Here is a 27199-nt window from a genome sequence, read left to right on the forward strand (position 1 = left end):
GGTTCGCGCCTTGTCCGCCCCTGGCTGCTACATTGTGGTTTATTCGACGACCGCCGAGCCAACCGCAGTCGGTACTTACAGAAAGTGTAGAGCGGAGTACGCGCAACAAAGGAAAAAAGCCCATACGGTGGTAGGAAGACTGAAGCCGGCCGGCCGGCCGGCCGTCCCGGCATTCAGCCGCCCAGCCAGACCTGGCCGTACCTGGCGAACAGACGCGGCTGGTCAATGAACCGTGGAACACGCGACGCGGCCCCGCTGTACACGCGCGCAACGACACCCGTGTGCGTACACACGCGTGGCGTCCACCTCCGATATCCCGCTCGTTATTACGCACGATACGACCCACTGATGGGCCCCGATCGATGCGGCCGGAATAAACGCGCGATGGCCCTCTCGCGCGGAGGATCCTGCCCTACCTGAAAATAGGACATCGGTGTAGATAGTATTCGGCGTCTCGGATGACGCCTTTGACCCTTGAGCGGACGCGTCCGTTACTGAAGAATTGCTCGGTTATTATTTACAACGTTGATTCCTCGCGGATTTAGATGACCCTGAAATATCTAGTGGAGAACTTGAATCTGAACAACTTTTTCCTACACATGTTACCGCCGTTCGGTCTTAATCTTCTGGATATTCGCGGAAATATGTCCGTGTATGTGGAGTTTTCGTAGCCATTTACGAAAATAGTAACTCTCGTATGACCTTGCTCTTCAGATGTATTGTTAAGGTGATTGTTCTGTGCACCCAGGACTTTAAACTTTTTGGAAGTGAGTATTGGTTCAGAAATTACGAAGGATTAAAGTTTCACATTGCGCTGGAAATTATCGTCTTTATTTTCATTTTTTGAGGTTGTGTTCGTTATAATATGTATACTTGAAGTTTATTTAGATAATAGAGATTGGTATTAGTGGGGTTGGTTTCTTTAAGGAACCTAGCCCCCCCCCCCCCCCCCACTCTGGAAAAACTAGCTGTATAGAAAAACTAGAAACAATAGATGTGCATGGGCATTTTTAGCTGATAGTTAGAGATGCGTTGGGGATACTAACGTTTAATGTTAGGACTACTAAACAGTCGAATTAACTTTTTCACATTTTTCTGTGGGAACTATAAGAGAGTATCTATTGCGTATTGACAAATCAATTATCTTTTCAATAATTGCAAAAAGAAGAAAGCTGGATTGAGTCATTTCGATCTGTCTAGTAGTTCTAGTGTTAACAATGACCTACAGAGAACCAAGGACAGGACACTTGCCCCGTCTGTGACTTAGTCGAGGATTTTTAGATTAAAGAGTGAAAACAATCGAACTCCGATAGGATTTTCCCAAACGTCCCCACCGCTCCGACCTTCAGATATTTGTTTGACTTGAAGGTGACAACATCTTCGTGGACGCCTAAATCACCATTACTTTGTAAACGTGTATGTATTAGGTTTTTGACATCTTTTCGGTGCCATTTTCGACAAAACTGGATAATCATCAAATTAAAATCAAATTAATGATAGTGTTTAATATGAATACGCGTAGACTGTTTTTTAATACAAACTTAAATCAACCTATCGACAGAGACTTATACGTTATATTGTTTCCTTACAAATTAAATATTCAAGTTCGTCTCCTTATTCAATGATTTTATACGTAATTACCGTCATACTTATAATTCTAAAAAAATTATGGCAGGATTCTTTAGTTATTTTAGGTGAATATTCAGTATGCAAGACGTACATTTTTTCGAAACATGTTCTTCCGTGCTCGCAATAATCGAAGTACATTCAATGTAACGTTTTACAACGTCTTGTAGCGTTCATTGGATAGGGTTAATGATAATATAATACGAAAACGTATAGTAGGACGTACAAGCGGATGTAATATAATACGTGCGGCTTTGTGTGTGCCGCATTTAAGTATTCATATATATAACTGCTAATAGTCTCATTATACAGTGCTACTTCTGTTTATGGGGCAGATTTACTTCGATTGTTCAGAGACACAAAAAGTACACGACTATATTTTAGTTTCTATTTTCGCTCACTTTTCAGTGTGTCTTGATACTAAAACGGCTGAACAATCAACTTGACTTTTTCAAATGTTTCTGTAGGAACTCTAAAAGTGCAGCTATTGCGATATCAATTACCTTATGATTCAGTTTGCGTATTACTAAATCAATTTCTTTAGTAATTTCCCAGAGAAGCATCTATTATCTCCTTAATAATTAAAAAAGAATAATTCAGGAATGGGTAAATTCGACTCATTTGGTATTTCTAGTGTTAATGTCTGGACTTCGTAGGATTGTTTTCAATCCTTCAGGATGATTACATAAACCACTCGCCACTTTCGAGTTGTACGAGCTTTATGTTTCGGATCATTGGTTTAATAAAATATAAAAACGTTAGGAATTCCAAAGTGATTTATACTAACATGTAAATTGTGTTTCAGAATATTTCTACAGATAGATTTAATATGCTAACTATTCAACGCGTTCGCGGTAACATACGCTCAAACCGTACCTGCCCACACCTATATTTCATAAAAGGCTCAGGACAAGGCTTGTGTTTGATTTACGCCGTTCTTTTGATATAAATAATATATTTGCAAATTTTATACGCCTATTTTATGCATTCGTTTGCAAATTGCGAACGTTTTCGTCTGTTAGCACCACTCACGTGTCGCATATTCCATTTTATTTTGACTGAAAGATCGAATAATAGAACTACAATCTACTATAAAATAGAATATCAGTGTAAAAACTCTATAGGAAAATGGCTTACAAATATTCACCTAAAAGTAATTTTTTTTCTAACTTTCATGAAATATTTTTAATATTAACTATCATTTCCCTTCTGATACCACATTATTATATCATTAAAATACTAATACTACCACAACGAAGAATTGATTGCAAAAATGATCTCATTTTCAAACCTTCACCATTGCGCAGCCTTTCTAATGCCACCACTGAAAGGTTCATGAAGCTGTAACGCACGCCTTAACCCCTTGCCTTATAATAACGTCTCAGACTCGTGATGAACATTTTAAACAGAGTTTAATACATATAAATATTACTCGATTCCTTTGAATTCAAATGACTTATTATTTTTCTAGTATCAATTATTATATTATATAGCAAATATATGCATAAAATATGCCTAGAATTTTTCACCTTTTTTCAATAAATTATTAATGACAAACTGTTGTACCAATTACACATAAGAAATATATCATAAGGCAAGGGGTTAAGGGGGTATTTTCATTTGGATTGACAGTTTCTAGCCTTACTTTGGAAATGTTTTCTGTAAAATCTGAATGCTACTTTTTGTTGATTCTTTACGCATTTATTTACTAACATTTGAACTGTGTCATACATTTTTTTTAAAATATCCCTTGGCACAGATATTTTTGAAGATATACACTTTAAGAAAATGCAATCAAAAATAATGATGATGAAAATACCCCTTAACGTTATAACACTTGCAAATGCGAACAACTCGCGCACGCCCGCTTTAAACAGACTCAATTATAATATACAAAATTATAGAAGTCTAAAAACTCTCATCCTAGTACAATAGCCTCAGTGTGAAATGGAAAAGTCCGATGACGCATGACTATTCCCTGCGGTTGTTCCTTTAGTTCCTGTCCACTGGGAAGTGTATGCACGTCCACGCGCTTCGAAGAGCAACGTCCGTTCTCTTCGTTTGAGCGATAACGCTGTCGTGACCCCCGATGTTACACGTACGTTTATTCGTGTGCGTGCGAGAGTTGCGGGAAACCACGCGGGTTATCTTTCTAACCCTCTTGGGGTTGTAGAGTCTAGGTTTAGTTTGAGTACTCGTCGTAGAACGCGATTTACTCGTGACTGTCATTGCCTGCTAAATTAACACATTCGAGGTAGATAAAACAGCAATGAATTTGAATTTATAGTATCGACTTAGGAACTACAGTCCAGTTGGGAGATTACTTGATACTAGCCAAACGCTACAGGAGCAAGAGGTGTCTTTCTAGTTTACAGTTTTATAATTTTGATTGGTTACGTGTAACTGTATTGACGAATAGCAAATTAGCGATCGAAACTATCAGGAATTGGGAAATAAAACCGACAGAAAGCTGAGTAAACAAAAATGAAAACTGCTCTCCTTGAAAGTTACAGTATTAATAGAACTTTGAGTGTTTTGTATAATATTACTTACGCTTTCATAAGAGAAACAAATGGCATTAGAATTAATTAATTATTAATGATTTAGTACCGTATTTCTTAAGATATACTATTATATAGTTACCTACTTAACCAATTAAGTGTGGAGTTTAGTTTGAAAAATCTTTCATTGTGCGCACAATAAAATCAAATAATAAAGTGTATACTCGTGAAACGCAGGACAAATGCATCTGTAATATGTTCTACCGAAAAACTATAGTGAAATGAAGAAGAATTACATTTTTATCTGAAAAAATAGGGTTGATCATTGAAGAAATTAGTAGCATTTTGCGTTTTAAGATGGTGTGTATACTCGACGGACGCAGTTAACTACGTAGTTGAGTTATTAAATAATTTTATTCCACATCAATTTTCTTATTATAACTGTTTTCAAGCAACTTGGAAGCTCTGGTCACCGGTGACCACTGTGGCAGTCGACGTGTTATAAGAGTATCATGTTACAGGAAGGTTGTCGGAATTTTTGTACCGTGTTATAAGGAGGCTAACCGCATAACCCATTTGAAACGAATTACACATCAGACATGTAACGGAGTACCTAGCCAAAAAGATCAATCACACAGCATGCGTCTACTGATCATGAATTTCTATTATAAGTTACTAGTGGAAAACTGGCTTACTTCACTAGTTAATAGTAAAATTTTTGACACTAAAACTACGTACCAGTCAAAACGACTGGTTCCGATTTTTTTGTTCCGCAATTATTGATATCTTAAAAGCATTGAATACACGAAATGATCTTGAAAAAAAACAGTTCCACTTGATTACTATTATCGAGTGTCTGTAGAAACTGAAAATAATCTGTTGTCACAATTTTTATAGAAATTACATATGCATCGTATCAAATGCTCAGTAGTTCTAGTGTTAAAGCTGTGGAAAAATGAAAACTTGCATCGTTTTCGAGTCAAGACCTCAAAAGGAATAACCTACAATCAGCATAATTATATTAGACTTGGAATACGAAGCTTATAACAATAATAATAAATAAAATAAATATAAAACATTGAATTCCACCGCTGTAAGTTACTTCAATTCATTTCTCTAGAAATATAATACAAGTTTACACCCAACAACATTGAAAATAAATCGAGTGAGAAGGATTGAAAGAATCCTGATCTCGAATAAACGTGTTTGCTGCTCGACGAAACACCCTAGCTTCAAAAGCCAGCGCGCGATAGTTGACTCATCTTGGTTGTCTACGGGACGTTCTATCGACTCGGCTTGAGCAGCGTTCAGGGTCACCGGAGGCCTAGAACAGTGAAAGCAAGGAGATGCGCGCCACGATAAATAGAGGGAACGACGGAGTTCAACATCCTGAATAAATATATCATAAATCACGTGTAATGCATTATGCCGGCGCGCAGCGTCGCAGTATTATTGCCTGGCTCCGGCCGTGCACTGTTTTCGCCGAATAGAGGCGACGGAAAAGGAGAATTAATTTTCCTGATTGAATAGCGGCGAACGAACGACGAGGAAGCGGAAGTAACGACGTCGCCGAGAGAAATGGAAACGTGTAATATACGCGGCAGCAACGGCCATGAATGTGACGTTTACTGCATATTGTCATGCTCCGCACATTTTTTGCTACCGCGGTTAATCACGTAACCGCCGCCTCGGTTCGTGTAATTCTTTTTTCACTGGATCGGGCATGCTTCTTCTCACTTCCTTTCCGTTCGGTCGATGAACATTATCGAGGCGAGATTTATATGTCTGTAGAGCTCCTGGGCTTGTCCCACGAAAATCGTTGTAACGTGAAATGATTTGTATGAAAACTGAAAGAATATTTTTATCAATTATGTTATACGGTTATGTAATATGTTGCAATGCATATAAATATGTAATTTGTTTTAATAGTTTGATTGATACATTGATTATTCGTGTATATCTTCTTCTTAATGGTCTTTCAGGTTATGTGTTTACGAATTAATGAAAATATAAGCTACAAAATATTCTGAAATGAACGATCGTACGAATCACTTCACTTGTAATTATTAAAAGTACGTATAAAATAACTAGAACACCATTTTCTGCGTTTGTAACGGCGGTGTTACACGGTAAATAAAATTTTCATTCTAACTTAATTTATTCCAGCTCCCATAAAACGGCAAACGAAGCTAGACATTTGTGCGAACATCAAACCGCTAATAATCTTAAAATATCCAGACACCGTGCCTCTCGAAAGTCTCACAGTCGCTTTCACCTCATGTGCAATTAATAGCACCGAGACGCCAGCATTAACCATGCGAACGCTATTTTTAAGTAATCCCCCTGGAATCAATATATTTGGCCCCAGTGGTCGCACGCAGGATTATAATATGAATGGTTCACTTGCCAAATCGAATGACACCATAAAACAACAAGTGGAGAAAACTGATGCAACAGCTATATAATGATACTCAATATTTCCCTTTAAATAGAAAATTAAATAATCATTATAGAAAGTATTTTACTTCGTTATTACAGGTGTAGCTTTAATATAGAGAATATATGAAATGTATAAAATAGTATAACCCCGAAGTAATTCTTACGACCGCAAGTTTCGCATAGGCGATAGAATTTTCATTGTTTCGTGGTATCACGCTTAATAATAAGGAAATTGATTTTTAATATGATAAGTCAAGAACCACCGAAGCGTTTTAACGATAAAATCTGAAAAAGTTGAAAAACTGGAGTTAATCGATTTGGCAGGTGAGCCATTCATATTACCATGACTGCCCGAGGGAAATTACTGTCGCCTATATTCACCGACAGATCGTTCACCCTGAAATTCACGCGAACGCATTTCCCTCGCGTGCAGTCGGCGGCCAGTACGTGTCGACACGATGGACTCAACTTTAACCTATTCGCTGAACCGCGAATAAACCGAGCGAGCGATCGTGAGATTTATCCCTGACGAGCAGGATCTCGTTGGTCCCCCCGCGACCCGGCGAGCCCTTGAAAAACCGTACACCAGGTAATACAGCGATGAGGGGGATCATCGTCGTCATTGCACGAAACCGATACGTGGGCTGGGTCCCTCGCCGCGGGACACTGGGAGCAAATTATCCGTGCAACAGAAGAAAATCGAGACCAGGATACTCCTGAGCATGGTATGCGAATCATTCCGCGTCAAATCGCGCGAGACACGATACCATATTTAAGAGTTTCCTTCTATCGAGAATCATGCGAGCTCGGACTATATTTCCACAGGCATGATTTTCGATTTATTACTTCCCTTTTCACTCGGATCCTATTAGATTACAAACATATTTCACCTCTCATTACTTCACTTTTTAATGGGTTATGAACGTGTTTCCGTTTTCTTTTTAATTCAGCTGTTCCGATCTACACTGGGATTAGTTCGTATAATTGCTTTACGCATGCTTCACCTATGTCACTTTAGCTGTTTCATTCTGGCTGTTTTATATGTTAATTTGAATTTGTTTAAAATATCATTCAGATATCATTTTGGCGATATATTACATTGTATCGAGTTATTCGAATTGAATGTACACGAGACTTTGAAATCTGACTTGGATCAATTGGAAAACGAGGATTTCTAATTGAATCTGTTCAAGACCTAGGTGACAAAGCTTGAACAGTTGTTAACGTGGAAACACAAATGTCAAGAGTAGACTCGAGAATCTCATCCTTGAATCTTTTCATTTAAAATTCAGAGGTCTCCAAACTTGCCTCTTCGAATCCTAAGGTCTTCAATCTTTAATTTGTAGATTTGAAGATCCCCAAGCTTTCTTCCTCGATTTTAAATTAGTCCTATTCAAGGCTTTCAGTTTTAATTTGATTCGATTCAAATTGAGTACCTCGGCGCCAGAACTATCTATTTCGAATCTCTCTGGTCTAGATGGCTCCCATCCAATTCAGGTTTCTCGAATAAGATTCATTTACGTTTATCAGTCTTAGATGAGTCTGCTTCGAGCCTCTCATTTCTGCGTAATTTACTACTTAAATGGGTTCAGTTCGAGTTTCTCAGGCTTGAATGGATTCCATTTGCGCCGACCCACATTGGACGGAATCGATTGGAGTCTTCCAGCTCAGAATCGATTCGGAACTTGCAATCTTGAATGATACCAATTCGCTGCATTCGATTCTAACTTCGATTAATCCGATCTTTTGAATTTTTGAACTTTCCTCAATTCAAAATCCGAATTTTATGATTCTCCATTTTCGAGTATTTTCCTGTATCGATAACAAATTTATGAAAGCAAATGTTGAAAGCAATTGTTGATTCTATTAGTTTGTTGCTGCTAAGTCAGAATTGGTCCGATTCGCCTTGGTCTACCCTATTTCATGTTTCTCAGCTTTGCAAGCATCTGATTCAACTGATTCAACCATGCATTAATCCAATTTCCAATTTTTATTTCCATCCTGTATGGTCCTGTTTTATAAAGATAGTCCCGACGATTTCCTGTTTAAACCTCTCTACCTTCCACCTTCGTATTTCAGACCTGATTTCATTCAACCGGCACTCCTCGATCGTAGACCTGTTTCTTTCAATTCTACCGCACTATCGAAGGTACTGTTGCAGACAAGAAACTATAATCGTCGATACTATGAAGCCGTTTAAACCTCTTAATAGTATTAATGAAAATCTAATCTAGCTACATACGTTTTCGCGAAATGGAATTCACTGGCCGCAGACAGTCGCCTGACAATAACATCCAATTTAAGTCGTCCGAGGCGTAAAAAGGTAATGACGACGTAAATTGTCGTAATAGCTGACGGAAGAACACCGAGAAACGCAAATCGCGTCGTCGTATGGCCACGAATCCGCAAAATGGCATATCGGCGACATTTATCCCAACGAGTGGCGAACGAAACGGTCCCTTACGCGTGTTCGTACCCGGCCTGATCTAAATTGAATAGACGTTTTGTGATGTAGTGCGCGACATTACCCACCCTGAAGGGAACCGCCCACGATAAGCTTCGCTGGGCTGTATCTCCGACTACGTTCGAGCGGTTCACATCTCCATTACCCCTTGTTCGGCTTCCCTTCCGCTCGTTTACGTGTTCTTGTGCACGCTTTAACTCCGCGATTGACATATTTAGGGGCCTGCAAATATAATTCTTAAAGGAACGGGGCTATCGGCCAGAAGAAACCTCGGCTAATACATTTCATAGTAAACGATAATTTCACTCGGCAATTGTATGTCCATAAATTCAGTCCGTTAGGTGTCAAGCTGTTTAACTTTGATTCCTATAAACTCCTTCATTTTAGTATTTTCCGTGGTAATCTACTACACGTATCGTCATGTATCTTATCCTCCCGTCGAAGATGTGTTTGTTGCTTACAAATGCCTTTAGATATACACGAATATTTTACAGACTTAGATAGATTAAAGTATAAAGTACGTTGATATATCTCTATGTATTACTACATACAAACTAAGAATTTAAGGCTACAACAGGTTCACAATATTTCATATATCGTTACTCGTATATGGTATTTACACTGTCTTCTATCTCACTGACAACTTCGTAAGTACCTCGTAAACGCGTTTCACCGACGCCACGCGAGTCGACGAGAAGACAGATTCTGCTAATAGCAATGACTGGTAATTTCGTTACCTGCTCGATACGAAACCACGGCACTCGGAAATTGATACAGATTACTATTAATGAGTATGTCATTGAACAGACTCGCGGAGCAACGACTTATCGCGGGCTCACGTCGAACAAATTATCTCCAAGCGACTATCCGACTTGTCGTTTCCACGATTCCGTCTCAGCCGCAGAAATAAATCAATTAATCGGTCTGATCCACGCCAGAGATCCGGCGTGAGCGTCGCGACGCGTCGCGAGGCCCATGATTAACGACGCGCGGTCGTTTTGCCCGATTCCATTGGTATATCTGATTCGCCGGAAAGTTGCGCGTGTAGCAGCAATGTACGTAAGTATGTATCTCTCCGTTCGTCCCTATCCTTCCTTTACACGTCCCGCTTTTTTCTTCTGTCGTCGATTCCACGTCGATCGACGTTGACCAGCGATCAACGGCTTTGATCGATCGGTATCGGGACGAGCGCGAGCGAGCGTACCAGCGAAGTTGTTCCATCAATCGAGCGATGCGTGTTTCAGCATGGAAATTCAGCACTCCACGAAGCATCCTGGCGCGGATACAGCCGGACCGTGGCCGCCCTGGCGAAGGCCCTCGGGACACAGCGTGCCCCTCTGCACGCGAGGAATCTCGCCGGATTCGCGCCGCTTCACCTCGCCTGCCAAAACGGGCACAACCAAAGCTGCCGCGAACTCCTCCTGGCGGGGTGCAATCCTGACCTTCAAAACAACGTGAGTAATAGGCCCAGCCGTGCATCCTCTATCGCCTACTCGCGAATGATGCGTCTCGTTCGTTGCTTAAATATGGAATTAAATATGAGCCTCTCGTGAACCCGGGGTTCCTGCTTTGAAGTGGTGTACATGTGGGAGTGTTGTGCGTGAAGAATGATGGAAACGGACGAATTTTTCTATAGATGAGGCATTCTTTGATAGTTGATTTGAAAAAGATGGTAACTTGTTTTAAGAATGATGCCATGTGAATCGATCTGGTTTTCTAGAGATGATTGACAAATGAAATAAGTATTCGGGAAATGACCTTTAGTGGTAATAGATAGAAATCTGCATGTTGTGATAATTGTTGGAAACAAAGGATTCGTTTGTAACGCTCGTGCCTTCTAGTAGTTAAAAATCCATTAATGTTTATTGTAAGAATGATCAAATTATGTCGTTTTATCATGCCCTCGTTTTCAACGAATTCATTAGAGAAGAGACTATTCGAAAGCCGCGTATCTTACGTTAGAAGCAAAAATGATATCGAGCTCGTTTCTCTATAAATCTTCAAAATCACTGATGTCTCTTCCGATGGAATCTTTCTATGAAAACTAATTCAAAAATTCTCTTGCAGTATGGAGACACACCCCTTCACACGTCCGCGCGATACGGCCACGCCGGTGTCACGCGTATTCTAATCTCCGCGCTCTGCCGAGTCTCGGATCAAAATAAAGTAAGTAAACGCATCGGTCAATAGTGGCCACTTAGCGAATTCCTGCAGTACCTTTGAATTCGTACCTACTCGACCGAGCCGTAGAAACGTCTGATTAACGGTTAACCTTAACGCAGAACGGCGACACAGCATTGCATATCGCGGCGGCGATGGGCCGTCGAAAGCTGACGAGGATCCTGCTGGAGGCCGGCTGCGATCGTACCTTACGGAACAAGCAAGGGGAAACGGCGAAGGACATAGCCCGGCGCAAGAACCTGACAGAGATACTGGAGATAATTGGTAAAGCGCGAAGCAAGAGCAGAACGCGCAGCAAAAGCCGAGAGGAGGAGACCGTGGCGGCGTCGGTGGCAGCGGACAAGGTCGACGGGAAGAGCAACAAGAGCGAGAAGAAGCGGGAGAAGACTGGTAGTGGTACCAGCGGTAGCAGAGACAGTTGCACGAAGAAGGAGAAAAAGAAGCACAAATCGTCCGGCAAACAGAACAAGGTCCATTTCGAGAAGGCCGTGATGGGTAGGCAGTGGTCGCCGTACGGCTGCCACTACTACCCCGATCCGGAAGCGTTTCCCCAACCGCGTTTGGACTCCCTACCACCGGATCCGTTGGGACGCGGCGAACAGTACTACCTGGACCTCGCTGGCAATATCAGGAAGGGCCCAGTGGGAGTGGGCTACACCTGCTACTGCGCGCCATTCTTCAGACACATGGAGGCCAAGCTGGAACGGGACAAAGCGGAATTGAAGGCGCACATCGATCAGGCGCACGAGAGACTCGACCTGAAGGTGGCCAATCTGGAGAGGAGGACCAGGGGGCAGATCTCGGAGTTGACCAGATGCGTGGCGGCGGAAAGGTCCAGGTGCGACGAGAGACACACGCATCTCCAGCAGCGTTTATCTCGCGGTGGAAGAGGCAGGCACAGCGAGAGGCCGGCGAAAGCGTCGTTCCCCAACGATCAGTCCCTTCCACCGGCTCGGGCCAGGTCACTGGAGGATTTGTTGGACGACAGACCCCACGATAGAAGTTTCGAGATTCCAGGAGAGACACCGATACATCGCGGTAGCTTGGACGATCTTGATATACCGGCCATACCTAGGCTTAGCAAATCCATGAGAGATCTGCCGACGGGTTCCGGTATCTCGAGGTCAACATTGAGGGTGCTCGATGCACCGGCCAGGCTGAACGAGACGTTCGACGGGGTGATCAAGCAGGATCGCAGCTCGCCGCTTGGGGCCGCCTCCTCGCCGTCGATCGGATCCAGGCAACAGGTCCATCAGCAGCGCGTGAGTGTGTAATCGAAGTTCTTTTGTTAGCTACGCTGCGCCTTAGCGGAGGTGTTTGACTTCGAATTTTCTTCTTATTCTTCAATAAACCTGCGTTTTAATAGTACGAAATTACAGTACATCGCTGGTACTTATGGTGTAAGTAAGATGTAGTCTATGATTAAACATTGAACTTTTGTCGCTAATTGGCTTAACCCTTTATGTGACTGCAAATGTAAAGAGCAAAACGTGTTTAACGATAAGAAGTGATCAATTAAACGTTTTCGTCTTATAATTAACAATATTTAATGGAAGGATAACTTTCTCGTGCTTCATATATTTGGCTGTGTGAAGGGTTAAAGAACAATGTCGTTTTGAACAATTATTCTCTTCTTGTGTTATTGAATGGTAAAAGAAAAATTTGTTGTACAATATGCTTTAATTTTGCTCGAGATTCAGTGACAGTTGCAATCTTCGATTAACAGGATCTATCGAGCCGAGATCACGGAATTAACTCCTGTCAAGAGGAAAGCAGTGCAACGCGGAAGAGCGACGACAACTTGAACGAATGGAGGTCTTCCGGGCGACGTAGCGTTCATGAGATGATCAAGCGATTTCAACAAGTACCTGGCATGCATAATGGCTGGCGAGGTGCTCGTTCTGGAAGCAGCGAGCCGACGAGTCCCGAGCACAGCCAGTGCTCTCAAAATCAAAGGGTTCAACCCCAGGGTGGCGTAGGAAACGGTTGGCACGGTGAAGGTAAATATTTAACATCTACTTACTAAAAACAGCTTCATCATCATTCTATAGTACTAAGTTTTAATTCTACGCAATATGTTCAAAAAGACTATCATATTTCTTTATTACATGAAAATGAACAACACTTCTTCTATTTACGAAAGAAATGCTCTTTTGATTGTGTATTATGTAAATGATTCTACTAGCTTCGACAATTAAAATTTTTACAGTATTAACATTATGAAAAGGCTTTTGTCCGTGTAAAGGAACTCTTTATAAAAATTACAGAAGAGAGCCTGTATGAATAGTCAAGTCTGGCAAACCTTATTATTATGTTTAATGTGAATAAGAATTAAGATAAGAATAACAATTGAAATTAAAATTGAATTAAATTGCATCTCAAAATTGAAAAATGAACAGGAACGTGTAAAATTTATCACAGTTATTTTACATTTGTAAAAGGTGATTCTTAATATTATCATATCGAACACAGGTAATGATAGTGAGAGCAGCGAGGGAGACGAGGACGAGCAACCGGAAGCACTTAGCGGGGGAATAACTGGAAAAGGAGTGATATCGGAGCACGTGCATTACGACAGCATAGCCAGAATGCCATATAGGTCCCGTAATGCGGTTTATAGCCCTACACCGCCTTTGCATGATGCTCACAATGATTCAGGGTACAGCACCCGCATGTACGGTTCCAGCAAAGGTGCTTCACCTTCCTTATCAGGTAAAAATGATTTTCTTTGTTTGAATTATAGAATATACAGTATTAATATTATTATTTTTAAATGTCTAACTCTTTTCTGAATCAGTAATAAGTGTAGCTAATTTCAAACATTCCTCATATTCGTATTTTATTTACTTTTTTTCCACGCTCACATTATATGTTGAACACGCAAAATCGTAGTCCCTCTAATTTTAATGAATTTTGTTATTACGACTTACAATATGCTTTTACAAAAAAAATTGTTTTCATCTTTCAGGGCAATTAGAATGTGACGTCATCCTTCCGACCGCAACGAACAAATTTCCTAGCGGAGAACAACTTGCAGCATTACTGGAACAACCCAGGAACCACGATCTCACGGTCTATGAACGCAGTGCCGACAATGTTGTTATTAACATTGGAACCGCGAGCCTCGTTTAATACGTTCAAAAGTTTATTCGAATATCATTATTTTCATATTTCCAAAGACGTATTGACTTTACATAATTTTATTATACCTACTCAGGTGTTCATGTAATGACAAAAATATTGTGTATAAATGATCTTCTTTATTCCGTTAGGCCATGATGTACAAAATGATTTTTAATTGAATGATTACTGCGTTATTATGATGTAAATAATATATAGTCGATCTTTAAGCTATAAGAAACTATAACAAATTAAATGTCAATATTAAAATTTTCTCCAATTTTGTATTGATTATGTATTTATTCGAAAGAAAAATGTTCTTGATAATTCTAAGGGTCCAAAATGAATTCTATAAGTATGACGAAAATATCAAAATACCTTTTGTAGAACTTGACTAGATAAAAATGAGAACTTAGTTAGATCATTCTCTTTTTTGTTATTATAATGTATATTTTCTTTTTTTCGAATATTATTAGTGTAGCTTTCACAATAAAGAGAGTGTTATATATCTACATATAGGTTGCCATGTATCACGAAATTAGATTAAGTTACATCTATTTATTGTATACATGTGTAATACTATGTACATGCTTGTTTTATTTACAATATTATCACGTTAGTAGGAAATATGATAATTTAGTTTCGCGCGATTAAGTAGATATTTGTTTCTTCTATTTGAAAACTGAATGTATTCTGCAGTGATAAATACGATTAAATAATTGGAAAGTTTGGAAGCTACTGTTACATTTTGTTTATAATACATCAGACGATGAATATTCCGTTATTGAGGAGTGATATACAGGTGTTCCTGTTAAAGTATGCGAATTAGCTTTTTGAATTTGTACAACAACATAATCACCACTCTTTATAGGCCTTTTAATATTAGAGTATTTTTCAGTAGGTATGTTTATACACGGAATCAGTACTCGTACATTGCCGTCATTTCTACCTTGGAAATACTCATCTGATTTCTTGCTAACCTAAAACAAAATTTAACATTATTTTCGAATTTTATTTAATACTGTCTTCATTATTACCCCTTCTACAAGTACAAGTTGCAATTGACCAATCTGAGACTTATTTAATTCCTCTGTTATAGATTTATAAATTGAATTCATTCTTTGAAGACGTTCATTTTTAACAGTTGTTTCGACATCATCTTTATAGCGTCGGTGAGCTGTAGTTTTCTAAAAGTATTAAGATCTTTTGTAATAATAAATATTAATATCATACAATGATTAACAGTATCCTTATAACTATGAATTACCTCTCGCATGCTGTATGCAAATAAGAATGCTCTGTTATATCTGACTAATTGTATCAATGACAATGTATCTTGAAACTGTTCCTCAGTTTCACCACAAAATCCAGCAATAAAATCACTGGACAAGTGTATATTTGGAATAATATCGCGTATATGATGTACCAAATCCAAATATGCTTCCCTTGTATATCCTCTTCTCATCCTTTCTAAAACCACAGAATTTCCAGATTGTGCAGGTAAATGAATCTCATTACAAATATTTGGTCTATCTGCTATCAACTGTAAAACTTCATCGGGAAAATCCTTTGGATGTGGTGAGGTGAATCTAAAAATGATTTTTTAAAATTATATACCCTGTGAAACTGAAGTATTACAAAACTGCAATACCTTATCCTCATCTCGGGATTAATACGAGAAACCTTGTCCAATAAATCACAGAATCTTTGTCCTCCTTTCTTACTTTTGTACACAGTTTTAAAACCTTTTGCTAAATGTGTTTCCGCATTATTAGTCATATAAAACTCTTGTTGCGAAACATCTCTATAACTATTTACATTCTGCCCAAGCAACACCACTTCTTTCACACCCTCATCGGATAGAGATTGAACTTCCTTAACTATACTGTCAATTGGTCGTGACCGTTCTTTGCCTCGAGTGAATGGAACAATACAATATGTACACATATTATCACAACCTCGCATTATTGAGCTAGAAGAAAAAAAGATTTAATGGCAGTCAATGATTGTAAAAAAAACATATTACAAAATAAATTCTTATACATATTACAGAACATTACACAAACGCGCTAGTGGATTCTTTGTTGAGTCTCAGTGGCATGATATCTGCATATGTTTCATCGAAAGATAAAACTACATTAATAGCAGTTTCATTGTCTGGTACACACAAAAGTCTTGGTAAATCCTTATAACTATCTGGTCCAGCGATTACATCAACAAACTTGGTTCTTTCTAATATTTTGTCTTTCAAACGTTCTGCCATGCAACCTGATGTAAAAATTAATTTATTATAACAACAGCGTATTGTATGACTCAAGAAATATTAAAAACTATAGTAATACCTAATACTCCAATTTTCATATTACGGTTATACTTTTTGTTAAGAGAATTAAAAGAATTTAATTTGGTCCATATTTTATTTTCTGCTCCATCTCTGATAGAACATGTAACAAGCAAAACAATATTTGCATCTTCTAGAGCATCTACTTTTTCATAACCATGCGACTTTAAAATAGACCAAATTATTTCTGTGTCATTAACATTCATTTGACAACCATGAACACAGAAATATACTAAAATAATAACAACAGAATTAGATACTATTATGTGCATCAAATAAAATAAATATTAAAATGTTATAATTTACCTTTTTGACCATTACCATTAATATCTTTTACATAAGGAATATTTGGTAAATTGATAGAATCAACGGAAGGTATAGTATCAGACACTATAAAATCTTTCAATGAAGGCCCATTTTTTGATAAATGTCTGAATTGTTTCAAATCAGTCTTCTGACTGATTTCTTTGAAAGATTTTGGTTCAATTGCACTTATATCCGCTGTTTGACATTGGACATCATGAGAAAATATATTTTTACATTGAATGAAACATGTTTCATTAAAGCACTTTTTTGTTAAATTACAATTCGTCAGGTATGGTTTAAATTGTTTTAATGAATGTAATATAAAACCTTTGCTGTTCATAGTTAACATATACCGTATAAATAGTCTCTCAATATAAAGTACAGTTATGTATTAATAAAACAAATTGTCGGAGAATATATCGATATAAAATACTTTATTTTATACCATATTTTTTAAACAATAATAAAGATAATCTAAAGATTCATTGGAATTTTTTTATATTTACTTAAATGATATGCTTAGAAACATTTAGGTTATTTGATGTGAAATTACTGATAGGTTCGCTGGATTTTATCTCAGTATGAAAATTTATCATAAACATATAAATACAAATTATAAATACGAATAATGTGTAATTAAATTTTATTCCGTATCTGTACTTTCCTTATTTTCAGAAAAAATCACGAATAGTTCAAACATGTCACCATCAGTGATTCCTAAACAGTAATGGATGAAATCTACATACATTTCAAACAGATACCATACATAATTTCGTTAACTTTGATATTATATTGAGGTATAATTTTCTATATTTACATGATTATCATTTAGTGATATTTATTATTTATGTGGAATAATATTAAAATTCAAGAATAATAAAAATATGAAATAAAATTTTCTTGTCTTAAATATTATTCTTGAAATTATTTTATATGACAGTTTGAAAGTTTGTAACTACTTGAAAACATAAACATATATCAAAGGTGCTTTATACAAAACAATGCATGTTTTACATATATTTTTATTAATATGTAATATTATAAAAATTTAATAATGTGTTATTTAATGATGAGCAGCTGCTTTCCTCATCTGGACAAGGATGTTTCCAAGTTCTTCACGTTTCCTTTTAGCTCTAATGTGTGTGCCCAGCTATAAAATTAAATATACATAAAAGCATTAAATATTTTATTTATATACTTTTTAATTTTAATTTTAATGTTTAAAATCTTACCCTTCTCTTTAAAAACTTCAATGCACGCTTATCTTTGGAAACTTTCAACAATTCCATAGCACGTTTTTCATACGGAGCATGTCCAGTAACTTCACGAATTAAGTCTCTGACAAATTTGATATGCTTGTTTTGTCTCTAAAATGACAGTTATGTAAACTTAATGGTTATTGTAATAATGCTACTTTTATTAAAAACGATATTATAATTCAATATATAAATACACATAAACAGAAGAAAATATAATGAAATAAAAGAAAATATAACTTTTTGACATATAACTTTTTATAACTACAACAGCTGATCAATTTCAAATATAAACATTATAAATCTAGTTTACAAACTTTTAAATTATAAATACAACTTTAAAATTTCAATATTTACAATAAATTGTAAAATACTAACCCCTTTGAATCTGGAGGGCAAAACGCACACCGTCTTGCTCTTTTCGCTTGCATTTTTTGCCACGCGAATTTTAGTGGTCTTGTGGCCTTTATTAAGACCAACTGCTAATTCGTACCTTGGTGCCATCCTGGAAAAATAACACATTACGTTTTAGAGGTTAGATTACAAAACTGCATTAAGTAAAACAAAATTCATATTGCACGATAATATTGCGTATTTTATATTGCAATAATTTATAAGAGTATACATCACTGCAAAAATGTTTTTGTTTTGTAAAGATCACAAGAATATTTAACGATACAATTTAACACAAACCTTTACAGTTCGAATACACGCACAAAAGGAAATACGATCCTGTTTTCAATGGAAATTTGTTACTTATGCTTTATGCGCATGCGCCACGAGTTTAACGCATCTGATATACAACGAAGGTGATAAATTTCGTATTATTTAAATAATTCATATCTGTATTATTTAAACGTGGAAAATTTGTATAAAAAATTATGACTAGTATTAAACAATTTAAAAACTATTTATTTCATTCTTTCTCAAAATAAATTATAAAAAGTGTCTATTTTGTAAATCATATCTAAAATATAAACATGCAGATCATTTCTTTATTAATATTATTATTTCTAATCAAACGTTTACTTTATTTTCAATTTATTTCGTTCAATTCTCTATTTCTTAAAATACCATTAAATATAATAACTAGAAATGAAACATACATATGAATTGAACTTAATTTGGAAAAGCATTTAATTGATTAATGAGTTTTGTGAGAAAACAAAATTACCTAATAGTCATTCAATTTAAAACACACATTTCCTTAACAAATATTGCTATTGCGATACAATAAAACAATACCACTACAAATCGTAAAGAAATAAATTATAAATATTTGTCTATAAAAAACTACTAGTTTAGTTTCAATTTTGATATTTCAGATCCTGCAGTGGTCAGACTGCAATATAATTTTTATATCATATAACTTCACGGTTATGGTTCATAATTGCTGCGGTGTCAGTTTTTTGAAGTAAATTTTGTAACTTATATTACAAAGCGGCATGTTTATAGTACACACTGATCTGTTACTTTCTTCAAAAATGTCGGTTTCATAACGGTTGTTTCTACTGTCAAGAAATCATGTCTAAAATAAAAAATATTTCGATTAACTTAACCAAATGGGATTTATCAGAGGACCCGCTGGCACCGTTAACTGAACAACAAAAGGATTGTTTGTTAAGCTTAGAAGAAGAACTGTCTTTCGAAAATACGTTTAAAAGTGATGAGAAAAAAGACACTGCAAGCACAAGTAAAGAAGATGAAAGGTCAGTACAAATAGAACAGTATCAAGACCTCTTAGAACATTATTCTTCATTAGAGAAAGAATGTATGGACAGGAAGGACATAAAATACATATTATATCTTAATGAGCTTGAAGCTCGACGACATGAATGTCATGAACTTTGCCACCAGATTGAAGAGGCAATGGAAGACTTTACAACTTTATTCAAACAATACTCAGAAGTTTCTGATAAAACTACTTCTCTTTATAATGCTAGCGAACAACTTGATTCTGACCAGAGAAAATTAAATTCTACTATAGAAAATATCACTGAGTATGTAAAATATTTCAAAGATATTGATTTAATGATGGAAAAATTAGAAGCACCAACATTATCAGTAAACAGTGAGATGTTCTTTAATATATTAGATAAAATTGATATAAATATAGATTTTGTGCAGAGTAATCCATCATTTAAAGAAAGTAATACATATTTAATTAAATATAAACATTGTCAGTCCAAGGCAATATCTATGATACAAAATTATATATTTAGCCTATTTACTAAAACTACAGAAAGTATCTTAAATTTGAGAGATAACAATGACTCCCAAGATAACGCTGATGCTGCGTTAGCACTTTTCTATGGAAGATTCCAAACAATTTTATCAAAAGTTAAACCTGTCATAGAACAAATAGAAGTAAAATCATATAAACGACAAGAATATGATAGTTTATTGACAGAGTGTCATCAATATTATTGGAGCCAAAGAGGATTAGTTTTAGGTTCCAGTGTACAAAAGTCCTTATTGTCTGTTAAGGAAAAGTACAATGGTGACCATTGTAGTTTGGTACGGAATTCTTGTGCATTGTTATTACATGCATCAATGGATGAATACAAATTATTTTATGAATTTTTTTCTAAGCCATCTAATGGATTAACAGCATATCTAGAAAGCTTGTGTACATCCTTGTACGATATGCTAAGACCATTTATTATTCATATTAATCATTTAGAAACATTGGCTGAAATTTGCTGTATTTTAAGAATTGAAATGTTGGATGAGCATGTGCAAAACAATTTCGAGCCTTTAGAAGGATTTGGAAATATCTGCCTACAATTGTTGCATGATGTACAGGAGAGGCTTGTTTTTCGTGCACATCTTTACTTACAGTCCGATGTTTTGAATTATAATCCGTCACCAGGTGATTTAGCATACCCAGAGAAATTAAAAATGATGGAGGATATAGCAGAATCCATAAGAGAAGAAACACGACAAACAAAAATGAAAAAGATATCTGTGTCATCTATTGATGATAATATGATTGAACCTGTTTCTAGAAACCATATTGTAATGGATTCTATTTATCAAAAGACACATATGGGAAATTCACCAGCAGATCTTCATGGAATGTGGTATCCTACTGTTCGTAGAACATTAGTTTGTTTATCAAGATTATACAGATGCGTGGATAGATCTGTCTTTCAGTCTCTGAGTCAAGAAGCAATATCACTTTGTGTTCAAAGTATAGAAAATGCAAGACAAGAAATTGAGAAACGGGCATCAACTTTAGATGCAGAACTTTTCCAAATAAAACATTTGTTGATATTACGTGAACAAATTGCACCATTTCAAGTAGATTTCACTATAAAGGAGTACAGTCTGGATTTTTCTAAAGTTAAAACTGCAGCATTTGGTTTATTAGAAAAAAGTTCCAGACTTTTTACGCTTTCAAATAATGCATTGTTAGAGTTTTTATTAGAAGGTGCACCGCAAATGAAGGAACAGTTAATAGACTCCAGAAAACATGTAGATAATAAATTAAAGTATACTTGTCAACGCCTTATACAGCACGCAACATTTTTATTGATACATCCAATCTTAAAATTACTGGATAAGGAAAAATTGATTGTTAATACTAACAATTCAGATAAACCTCAAGGACATAGTCTTGGAAGTCCACAAGAAGTTGCTGCAATAATTAGCGACGTATTAAGGATAATTAAATTCAAATGTCCTGAAATTCAACAGTTAATGCAGTTATATCTGTCCAATAAGGAAACAGAGTTTATCCTTTTTAGACCCATAAAAAATAATGTATGTGCTGCATTTACACAATTATATCAGATATTGGGTAAATATTATAATGCAGAAGAGCTTCTTCTAATTGCTTGTCCACTACCAGAACAAATTTCTGTCATATTGAGTTCATCCAGTCTTGTTCATGGCAAAAGCACACAAAATATAAAAAAGACATAGCTAACTTGAATTATAAAATGTTTTGTAATAATAATTTACTTTTGTAGGTATTGTACATTAATAGTATCTATTAAATATAACGAAATTATGACTTTTTAAAAAATATAAGTCCTTAAAATAAATGTTAATATATAATAAAACTACCATATTTTATGTAAATTATATAGAATGTATATAAGAATGCAATTTTTTACATCGTAATTTGTATGTTAAAATTACAAAAACTATTGTAATTTATGCTTTTTTGTATTTAAAAAATATGCAATATTTTATTTCCTTATACTTTAAAAACACGTACTTGTTACATTATAAAAATGTATATAACTATAGTATTAAATTACCTTAAATACAATCAAACTTGTATTTCTCATAAATTGGTATTTATTTTTTCAAAACAATTTTTAAATGAAAGAAGAAAGCATAAAATAAATAATCTTGTAACAATATTAACAATTACATTTTTATTTACCCCTAATTTCCTTGATGATATACTACTTCAAAATAATACGCTATAAAAATAATAGATGATAATAACTGTAACTTTTCTTCAGATTAGATAAACATAAGGAATGAGGAAATAAATTAGAATTTGTAAAATTAATTAAAATTAGCTTTAAAATTTATTACAGATATTTTGTGCATTTTTATGTTCAAATGACAATCTATATAATGAATAATTGTGAAGAATATATTAAAATATTCATAAATGTATAAAACTGAAATCACATTTAATTTACATATACAAGAATTTGTCTATTAGCAATACTATTTTGCTTTAGACAGTGCGGACTACAGGATTTAAAAAGTTGGTAACTGATACGTATTCTTGCCGTGAATCACTCTCGTAGGATTGCAAAGGAAAGAGGCGGTTAAATTCTTCCGTAATGTTGTCAATTGGTGGGTGCAAGTAATCCTTTACATTGATGTATTTCGGCCCACCGAAAGTATCCAACACCGCGATCGATGATATCTTCAGTTTGGCAAAATAGAAGTTGTGATCTGCAATTGTACAGTGTAAACATTTTTATTCATATTAAAGCGATTGTTATAACTTCAAATTAATTAAGAAAGATTCTTACTTGCTGGCATGTTAACCAGTTTAGGATGACGATCAAAGAAAACGCGTTTGGCAGTGTCGAGTTCCATGCTATCGTTTCTCAACTATAAACATAATTATTAGTTCAATAATAAAGAACTTCGCCGATAATATTAACAAGGCAAACAATTTTTGCTGACTAACCGTTTTAATTTTACCACTCAAAAGTATTCTGGCGCATCGAGGATCCATCGGGTCCCATTGTTTAGATTTACAGTAGCTTCCCTGAGCCAATGTCATCATCATTGACGCTCGATTGTCTTTCTGCGATTAGGGAATTATTTTCAAATCAACATAGTAATAGACAGAATAAATTAATGTGATTACAGGATCGATTACGATTCAAATCTGACTTTGTGTTGTACGTGACGATAAGAAAGTTAACTGAGATTCTGTAGATATCGATTAAAATAATAAGGTACTTAATCTAACATTAGTCACTATCTTATCAAAGGTAGCGAACACTAAAAAATTATAAATACTTACTGCAAGATCTTGGGCCGTGAAGTCCAGAGGAGTGAGGTAAAGATATGGAATGCCTGATCCATTTCCTAATTTACCGTCGCTGTACGAGACTAAGGTTACAGCGGGATACGACTCGATTTCCTTCCGCGTGCTTATAGTTGCCACGGACACCCAATCTGAGCAATGAAAATTGCTGGTTATAGTTAAATATTATCAAGTGAGGTAGTATCTAATTGCATTACAGGATTGGAATGCAAACGTTAATACCGTCTACCATATCAGTAAGAAAATAAAGAAAGATAATGATTATTTATTTATTCTTCTTCCTACTGTATCATCTGATTTGGTAAAACATTTGTAAATGAAAGAAGTACAGCGAATCTGTATGTACAAGTATTTTAAAAAATCGTGAATTATTGGATTGTGACATAAAACCACAGCGTTTTTTCTTTTTATTATAATATTCGTGTTAATCGAATTGATTTTTCGAATACGAAAATCATTCAAAAGTATTAATGGAATAGAAAATAAATTAATGAATTTATTTTTCGCCTTAACCGTTTGAACGTTATATTACATAGTTTTTCTTTATATTATGAAATCATGTCATTGAATTTGTAATATTAGGTAAAAATTTTGACTGGGTCAAAATGTATTGATGACAGAATTATTATTGCTCCATAATGTGCTAAATATCGTTCCGTCCGAATTCTCCTTTTCTTGTGAAAACAATGTTGATACGTATGTGGCCACGGCTAAGTATCTTCTAGATAAGCCGAAAAAAACTTCGATATTTACAAAATTTGATTGTAACTATCAACATATTTTTACTTATAATTATTATACTGAAATTATAGCAGAAGAAAACAAGTGTTTAAAGAAAAACACTAGAGAGCAATATTAAAATACATAAATTAGAAAGTTATTACACAAAATTTTTTAATTTCAATATAATGTATTTGCTTAAAATTGTTAATTGCATAAAAATAAGTGTAAATATGCGTGCATGTACAGATATATGAAGTAAACGAAGGTATATACATATATGTGACATATATACATATATACATAAAAGTTTGTTAATATTTTAGTTTTGTCATGTTATTCTAAAGGGACATACACCTGTCTAAGCATTCGAAAATTTAAATATTATATGTAAATTGGATTTCAGTCAAAAGGCAAAATATAACTGTTTACTTGAAGAATCATGTAGATCACGGTGCGAATGAAATATTAGCGCATTAAACATGCGAATTTCGTAACATAACAATAGAGTTTCTGATTCGTGTGAAATTTATAAGTGGTCGATAATTTAATCCGAGTGTTTTCGTAAGCTGATAACCACATTGGAACATCGATATTATTGACTACTTATCGATCAATGCCCTATCTAAAATTGGACTTAAAACTATAGAGCATCAGTTACATTACTTGATAATAGCAATTATTAAAAAATAATCGTCTAAATTACATGGACATCTGCGCGACTGTAATCTACAGTATAATTTAAGTCGCCTCTCTTTGATGATAAGTGAACACTTGCTTTTAATTAGAAGAAACAATGTAATTAAGTAATTGTAAGTAACGATAAGCACTGCGATTTAAATTTGGCTTAGCGCCAACACGGTGCACACGAATCCAATACATTAATTTTAGAGTGACGTGAAGTAATGTATATCAAATGTGCATATAGCGAATATACGTACACAGCAAGCTGCGGAAACGCGTATTCATGACTATCAGCGTGTGGGCAGTCATGCAATTCATGCACACTCACCGATTTCCACAGTTTAGAAATATGCATTTCATATTTCGGGGTAATCTATTTTTTTTAATTTTCCACATTATTTAATTTGAAATCATTTCAATTGTTCTGAGATAAGCAGAACGATGATACTAACGATGACCTCTATCGCAAAACTAATGTTTACCGTAGGTGTATTTTTCTTACCAGCTTGATTGACAATGTATCTTGCCATTAGAGCAGCTTGATCGATTGGTGGTGGGTTAGCGTTGGGTATCTGCTCATTGCTGTCGTAAACTTTATCCGCATTACGGTTTTCGTAGTATTGTTTCTTGTATTTCTTTTCATAAGACCGATCCTCGCCTATCCGTTTTGATTTCTTCCACTCGAGGAACTCTTCGAATTCTTTCCATTGTTCTTGCTCTTCCGAAGTTTGTAGTTGCTTTTGAGCCTCAATTGCCAAGCTCAACAGAGCAACGAAAATCGCAAGTCGTAAAATCATGACCTCAGCTCGTACCCACGACTTTGCACTTTGTAGGTAAACAGGCGTTCGTTATTACAAACAATCTCTTGCGTATCGTCTCGAACTTGTTACACTTGCCGTCTGTTTTTGAATTTGGATGTCTCATCTCTTATATAGGCGCGTATCTGCGGAAAGCACTACAAAGACGAACAAGGAGCTCCAATGACGATTGAGCTTGTCGACTCGAGGTCAATATATCGAACATCGATCTCGAATAAGAGGTTATGGTTGGAATGAGTACTTTTAATCAGTGGAAAACCTAACCTAACATTTTTGTATGTGTATTGTTTTGCTATTTCATTGTGATAGAACTTAAGAATATATTTTCATACGAAAGAAAGGATACACATATATTATATATCTTTCTACAGATCGTTTAAATAGTATTGCTTTATATGTACAATGAAATAATTATTTAAGATGGATGACGTTTTGATATTTTTTGAAAGTTTCTCAGAAACAATAAATCACTGATGCTTTATCAAAAATTATGTTTATAACAGTTCGTTTTACTTTATGTCGATCTTGTACCTGCGTGCAAGTGAAGCATTCATAGAAGTATTAAGATGACATAAATTCTATGATTTCAGATGCTTTCAGATCATTTTAAGATTAATAGGAGGTTATTATATCCCTTGTATGGTAAGGTTAAATCATACCGTAAAAGTACTTACAAATTCTATGTATAGATTCTATGTTACATTATGACATCTGATTCTGAACGTAAGTATTATATAAACTATGATTAATTTTGTATATATCCTATTACTTATGATTATTTATGTAAATAATCATAAAAATAATTTTGAAAAATATGTATATTAATGAATAATTAGCTACCTATACTGATTACAATAATCTACCTTATAAAATCAAAGGGAAAGTTTTTAGTTTGAAATACAACATATAATAATGTGAGTGCCTAATTAACCATCTGATTTTTAGATTGCGTAATTTACTGTTTCAACGCCAGAGAGCGCAACGATACTTGTAAATATATAATATAGGAGGTTTTCGAAATCGTAACACAACCGGGAAGGAATTGAATGTACGTACGTGCAAAAACAAATTGAAATCATGAAATAAATATTTCTAATTCATTTATGAAATAATTGATTTTGGAAATCTTTCTAGAATGTTGCTATTTAAAAAAAGGGGAAATAGTAATTTAGACAATTCTTATTAAATAACACGCACGCTCGATAAATAT

At 35.3% G+C, this 27199-nt stretch overlaps 5 protein-coding genes across 16 annotated transcripts in view; 2 read left to right on the plus strand and 3 right to left on the minus strand.

The window, feature by feature from the left end:
* Window positions 1-14401, plus strand: part of dgo (ankyrin repeat domain containing protein 6 diego) — a 236197-nt gene extending 221796 nt beyond the window's left edge. For 11 of the 12 annotated variants that reach the window (XM_031987614.2, XM_076365390.1, XM_076365387.1 and 8 more), the window contains 6 exons: window positions 10275-10484; window positions 11098-11196; window positions 11313-12473; window positions 12938-13211; window positions 13684-13923; window positions 14180-14401. In XM_031987614.2, coding sequence (XP_031843474.1) covers window positions 10275-10484; window positions 11098-11196; window positions 11313-12473; window positions 12938-13211; window positions 13684-13923; window positions 14180-14343 — 2148 coding nt within the window. In that variant the 3' untranslated portion in view covers window positions 14344-14401. Of the gene's footprint in view, window positions 1-9995; window positions 10090-10274; window positions 10485-11097; window positions 11197-11312; window positions 12474-12937; window positions 13212-13683; window positions 13924-14179 lie in introns of those variants that run through there. The other variant, XM_076365392.1, reaches the window with a different exon arrangement.
* A 473-nt stretch (window positions 14402-14874) lies between these two features.
* On the minus strand, window positions 14875-17754 carry LOC116431758 (CDK5RAP1-like protein). Its single transcript, XM_031987617.2, has 7 exons — window positions 16979-17754; window positions 16674-16904; window positions 16392-16599; window positions 15983-16303; window positions 15599-15920; window positions 15369-15518; window positions 14875-15311 (listed from the first exon to the last, which is right to left on the minus strand). Exons 1-7 carry the CDS (start codon window positions 17325-17327, stop codon window positions 15084-15086), a joined length of 1809 nt encoding a protein of 602 aa, XP_031843477.1. The 5' UTR covers window positions 17328-17754; the 3' UTR covers window positions 14875-15083.
* A 228-nt stretch (window positions 17755-17982) lies between these two features.
* RpL36 (ribosomal protein L36) lies at window positions 17983-19046 on the minus strand. Its single transcript, XM_031987637.2, has 4 exons — window positions 18928-19046; window positions 18613-18739; window positions 18211-18345; window positions 17983-18128 (listed from the first exon to the last, which is right to left on the minus strand). The coding sequence occupies exons 2-4, from the start codon at window positions 18736-18738 to the stop codon at window positions 18042-18044; spliced, it is 348 nt and encodes a 115-aa protein (XP_031843497.1). The 5' UTR covers window position 18739; window positions 18928-19046; the 3' UTR covers window positions 17983-18041.
* A 532-nt stretch (window positions 19047-19578) lies between these two features.
* On the plus strand, window positions 19579-22614 carry Cog3 (conserved oligomeric Golgi complex subunit 3). Its single transcript, XM_031987631.2, has one exon. The coding sequence runs from the start codon at window positions 19759-19761 to the stop codon at window positions 22159-22161; it is 2403 nt and encodes an 800-aa protein (XP_031843491.1). The 5' UTR covers window positions 19579-19758; the 3' UTR covers window positions 22162-22614.
* A 148-nt stretch (window positions 22615-22762) lies between these two features.
* Window positions 22763-26788, minus strand: CREG (Cellular Repressor of E1A-stimulated Genes). The gene is made up of 6 exons (XM_031987632.2): window positions 26664-26788; window positions 25674-26126; window positions 23744-23898; window positions 23402-23521; window positions 23241-23322; window positions 22763-23160 (listed from the first exon to the last, which is right to left on the minus strand). The coding sequence occupies exons 2-6, from the start codon at window positions 25966-25968 to the stop codon at window positions 22937-22939; spliced, it is 876 nt and encodes a 291-aa protein (XP_031843492.1). The 5' UTR covers window positions 25969-26126; window positions 26664-26788; the 3' UTR covers window positions 22763-22936.
* Between the last annotated feature and the right edge of the window lie 411 nt (window positions 26789-27199).

This window comes from Nomia melanderi, chromosome 3 (genome assembly GCF_051020985.1).
Source record: "Nomia melanderi isolate GNS246 chromosome 3, iyNomMela1, whole genome shotgun sequence".
NCBI classification, from domain to species: domain Eukaryota; kingdom Metazoa; phylum Arthropoda; class Insecta; order Hymenoptera; family Halictidae; genus Nomia; species Nomia melanderi.

Bases quoted from the DNA above. Each gene is read 5' to 3' on its own strand.
- LOC116431758 (XM_031987617.2), bottom strand. From the start codon at position 17,327: ATGTTAACTATGAACAGCAAAGGTTTTATATTACATTCATTAAAACAA. The intron at 16,600-16,673 runs GTATTACTATAG...TTTTTACATCAG, and splicing joins TATGAAAATTGGAGTATTAG to GTTGCATGGCAGAACGTTTG. The intron at 15,312-15,368 runs GTAATAATGAAG...ATTTTGTTTTAG, and splicing joins AACTTGTACTTGTAGAAGGG to GTTAGCAAGAAATCAGATGA.
- RpL36 (XM_031987637.2), bottom strand. From the start codon at position 18,738: ATGGCACCAAGGTACGAATTAGCAGTTGGTCTTAATAAAGGCCACAAG. The intron at 18,346-18,612 runs GTTAGTATTTTA...CTGTCATTTTAG, and splicing joins TGCCCTCCAGATTCAAAGGG to AGACAAAACAAGCATATCAA. The intron at 18,129-18,210 runs GTAAGATTTTAA...TTAATTTTATAG, and splicing joins TGAAGTTTTTAAAGAGAAGG to CTGGGCACACACATTAGAGC.
- Cog3 (XM_031987631.2), top strand. From the start codon at position 19,759: ATGTCTAAAATAAAAAATATTTCGATTAACTTAACCAAATGGGATTTA.
- CREG (XM_031987632.2), bottom strand. From the start codon at position 25,968: ATGATTTTACGACTTGCGATTTTCGTTGCTCTGTTGAGCTTGGCAATT. The intron at 23,899-25,673 runs GTAAGAAAAATA...TTCATTGCTCAG, and splicing joins ATACATTGTCAATCAAGCTG to ATTGGGTGTCCGTGGCAACT. The intron at 23,323-23,401 runs GTTAGTCAGCAA...TTATGTTTATAG, and splicing joins TGAGTGGTAAAATTAAAACG to TTGAGAAACGATAGCATGGA.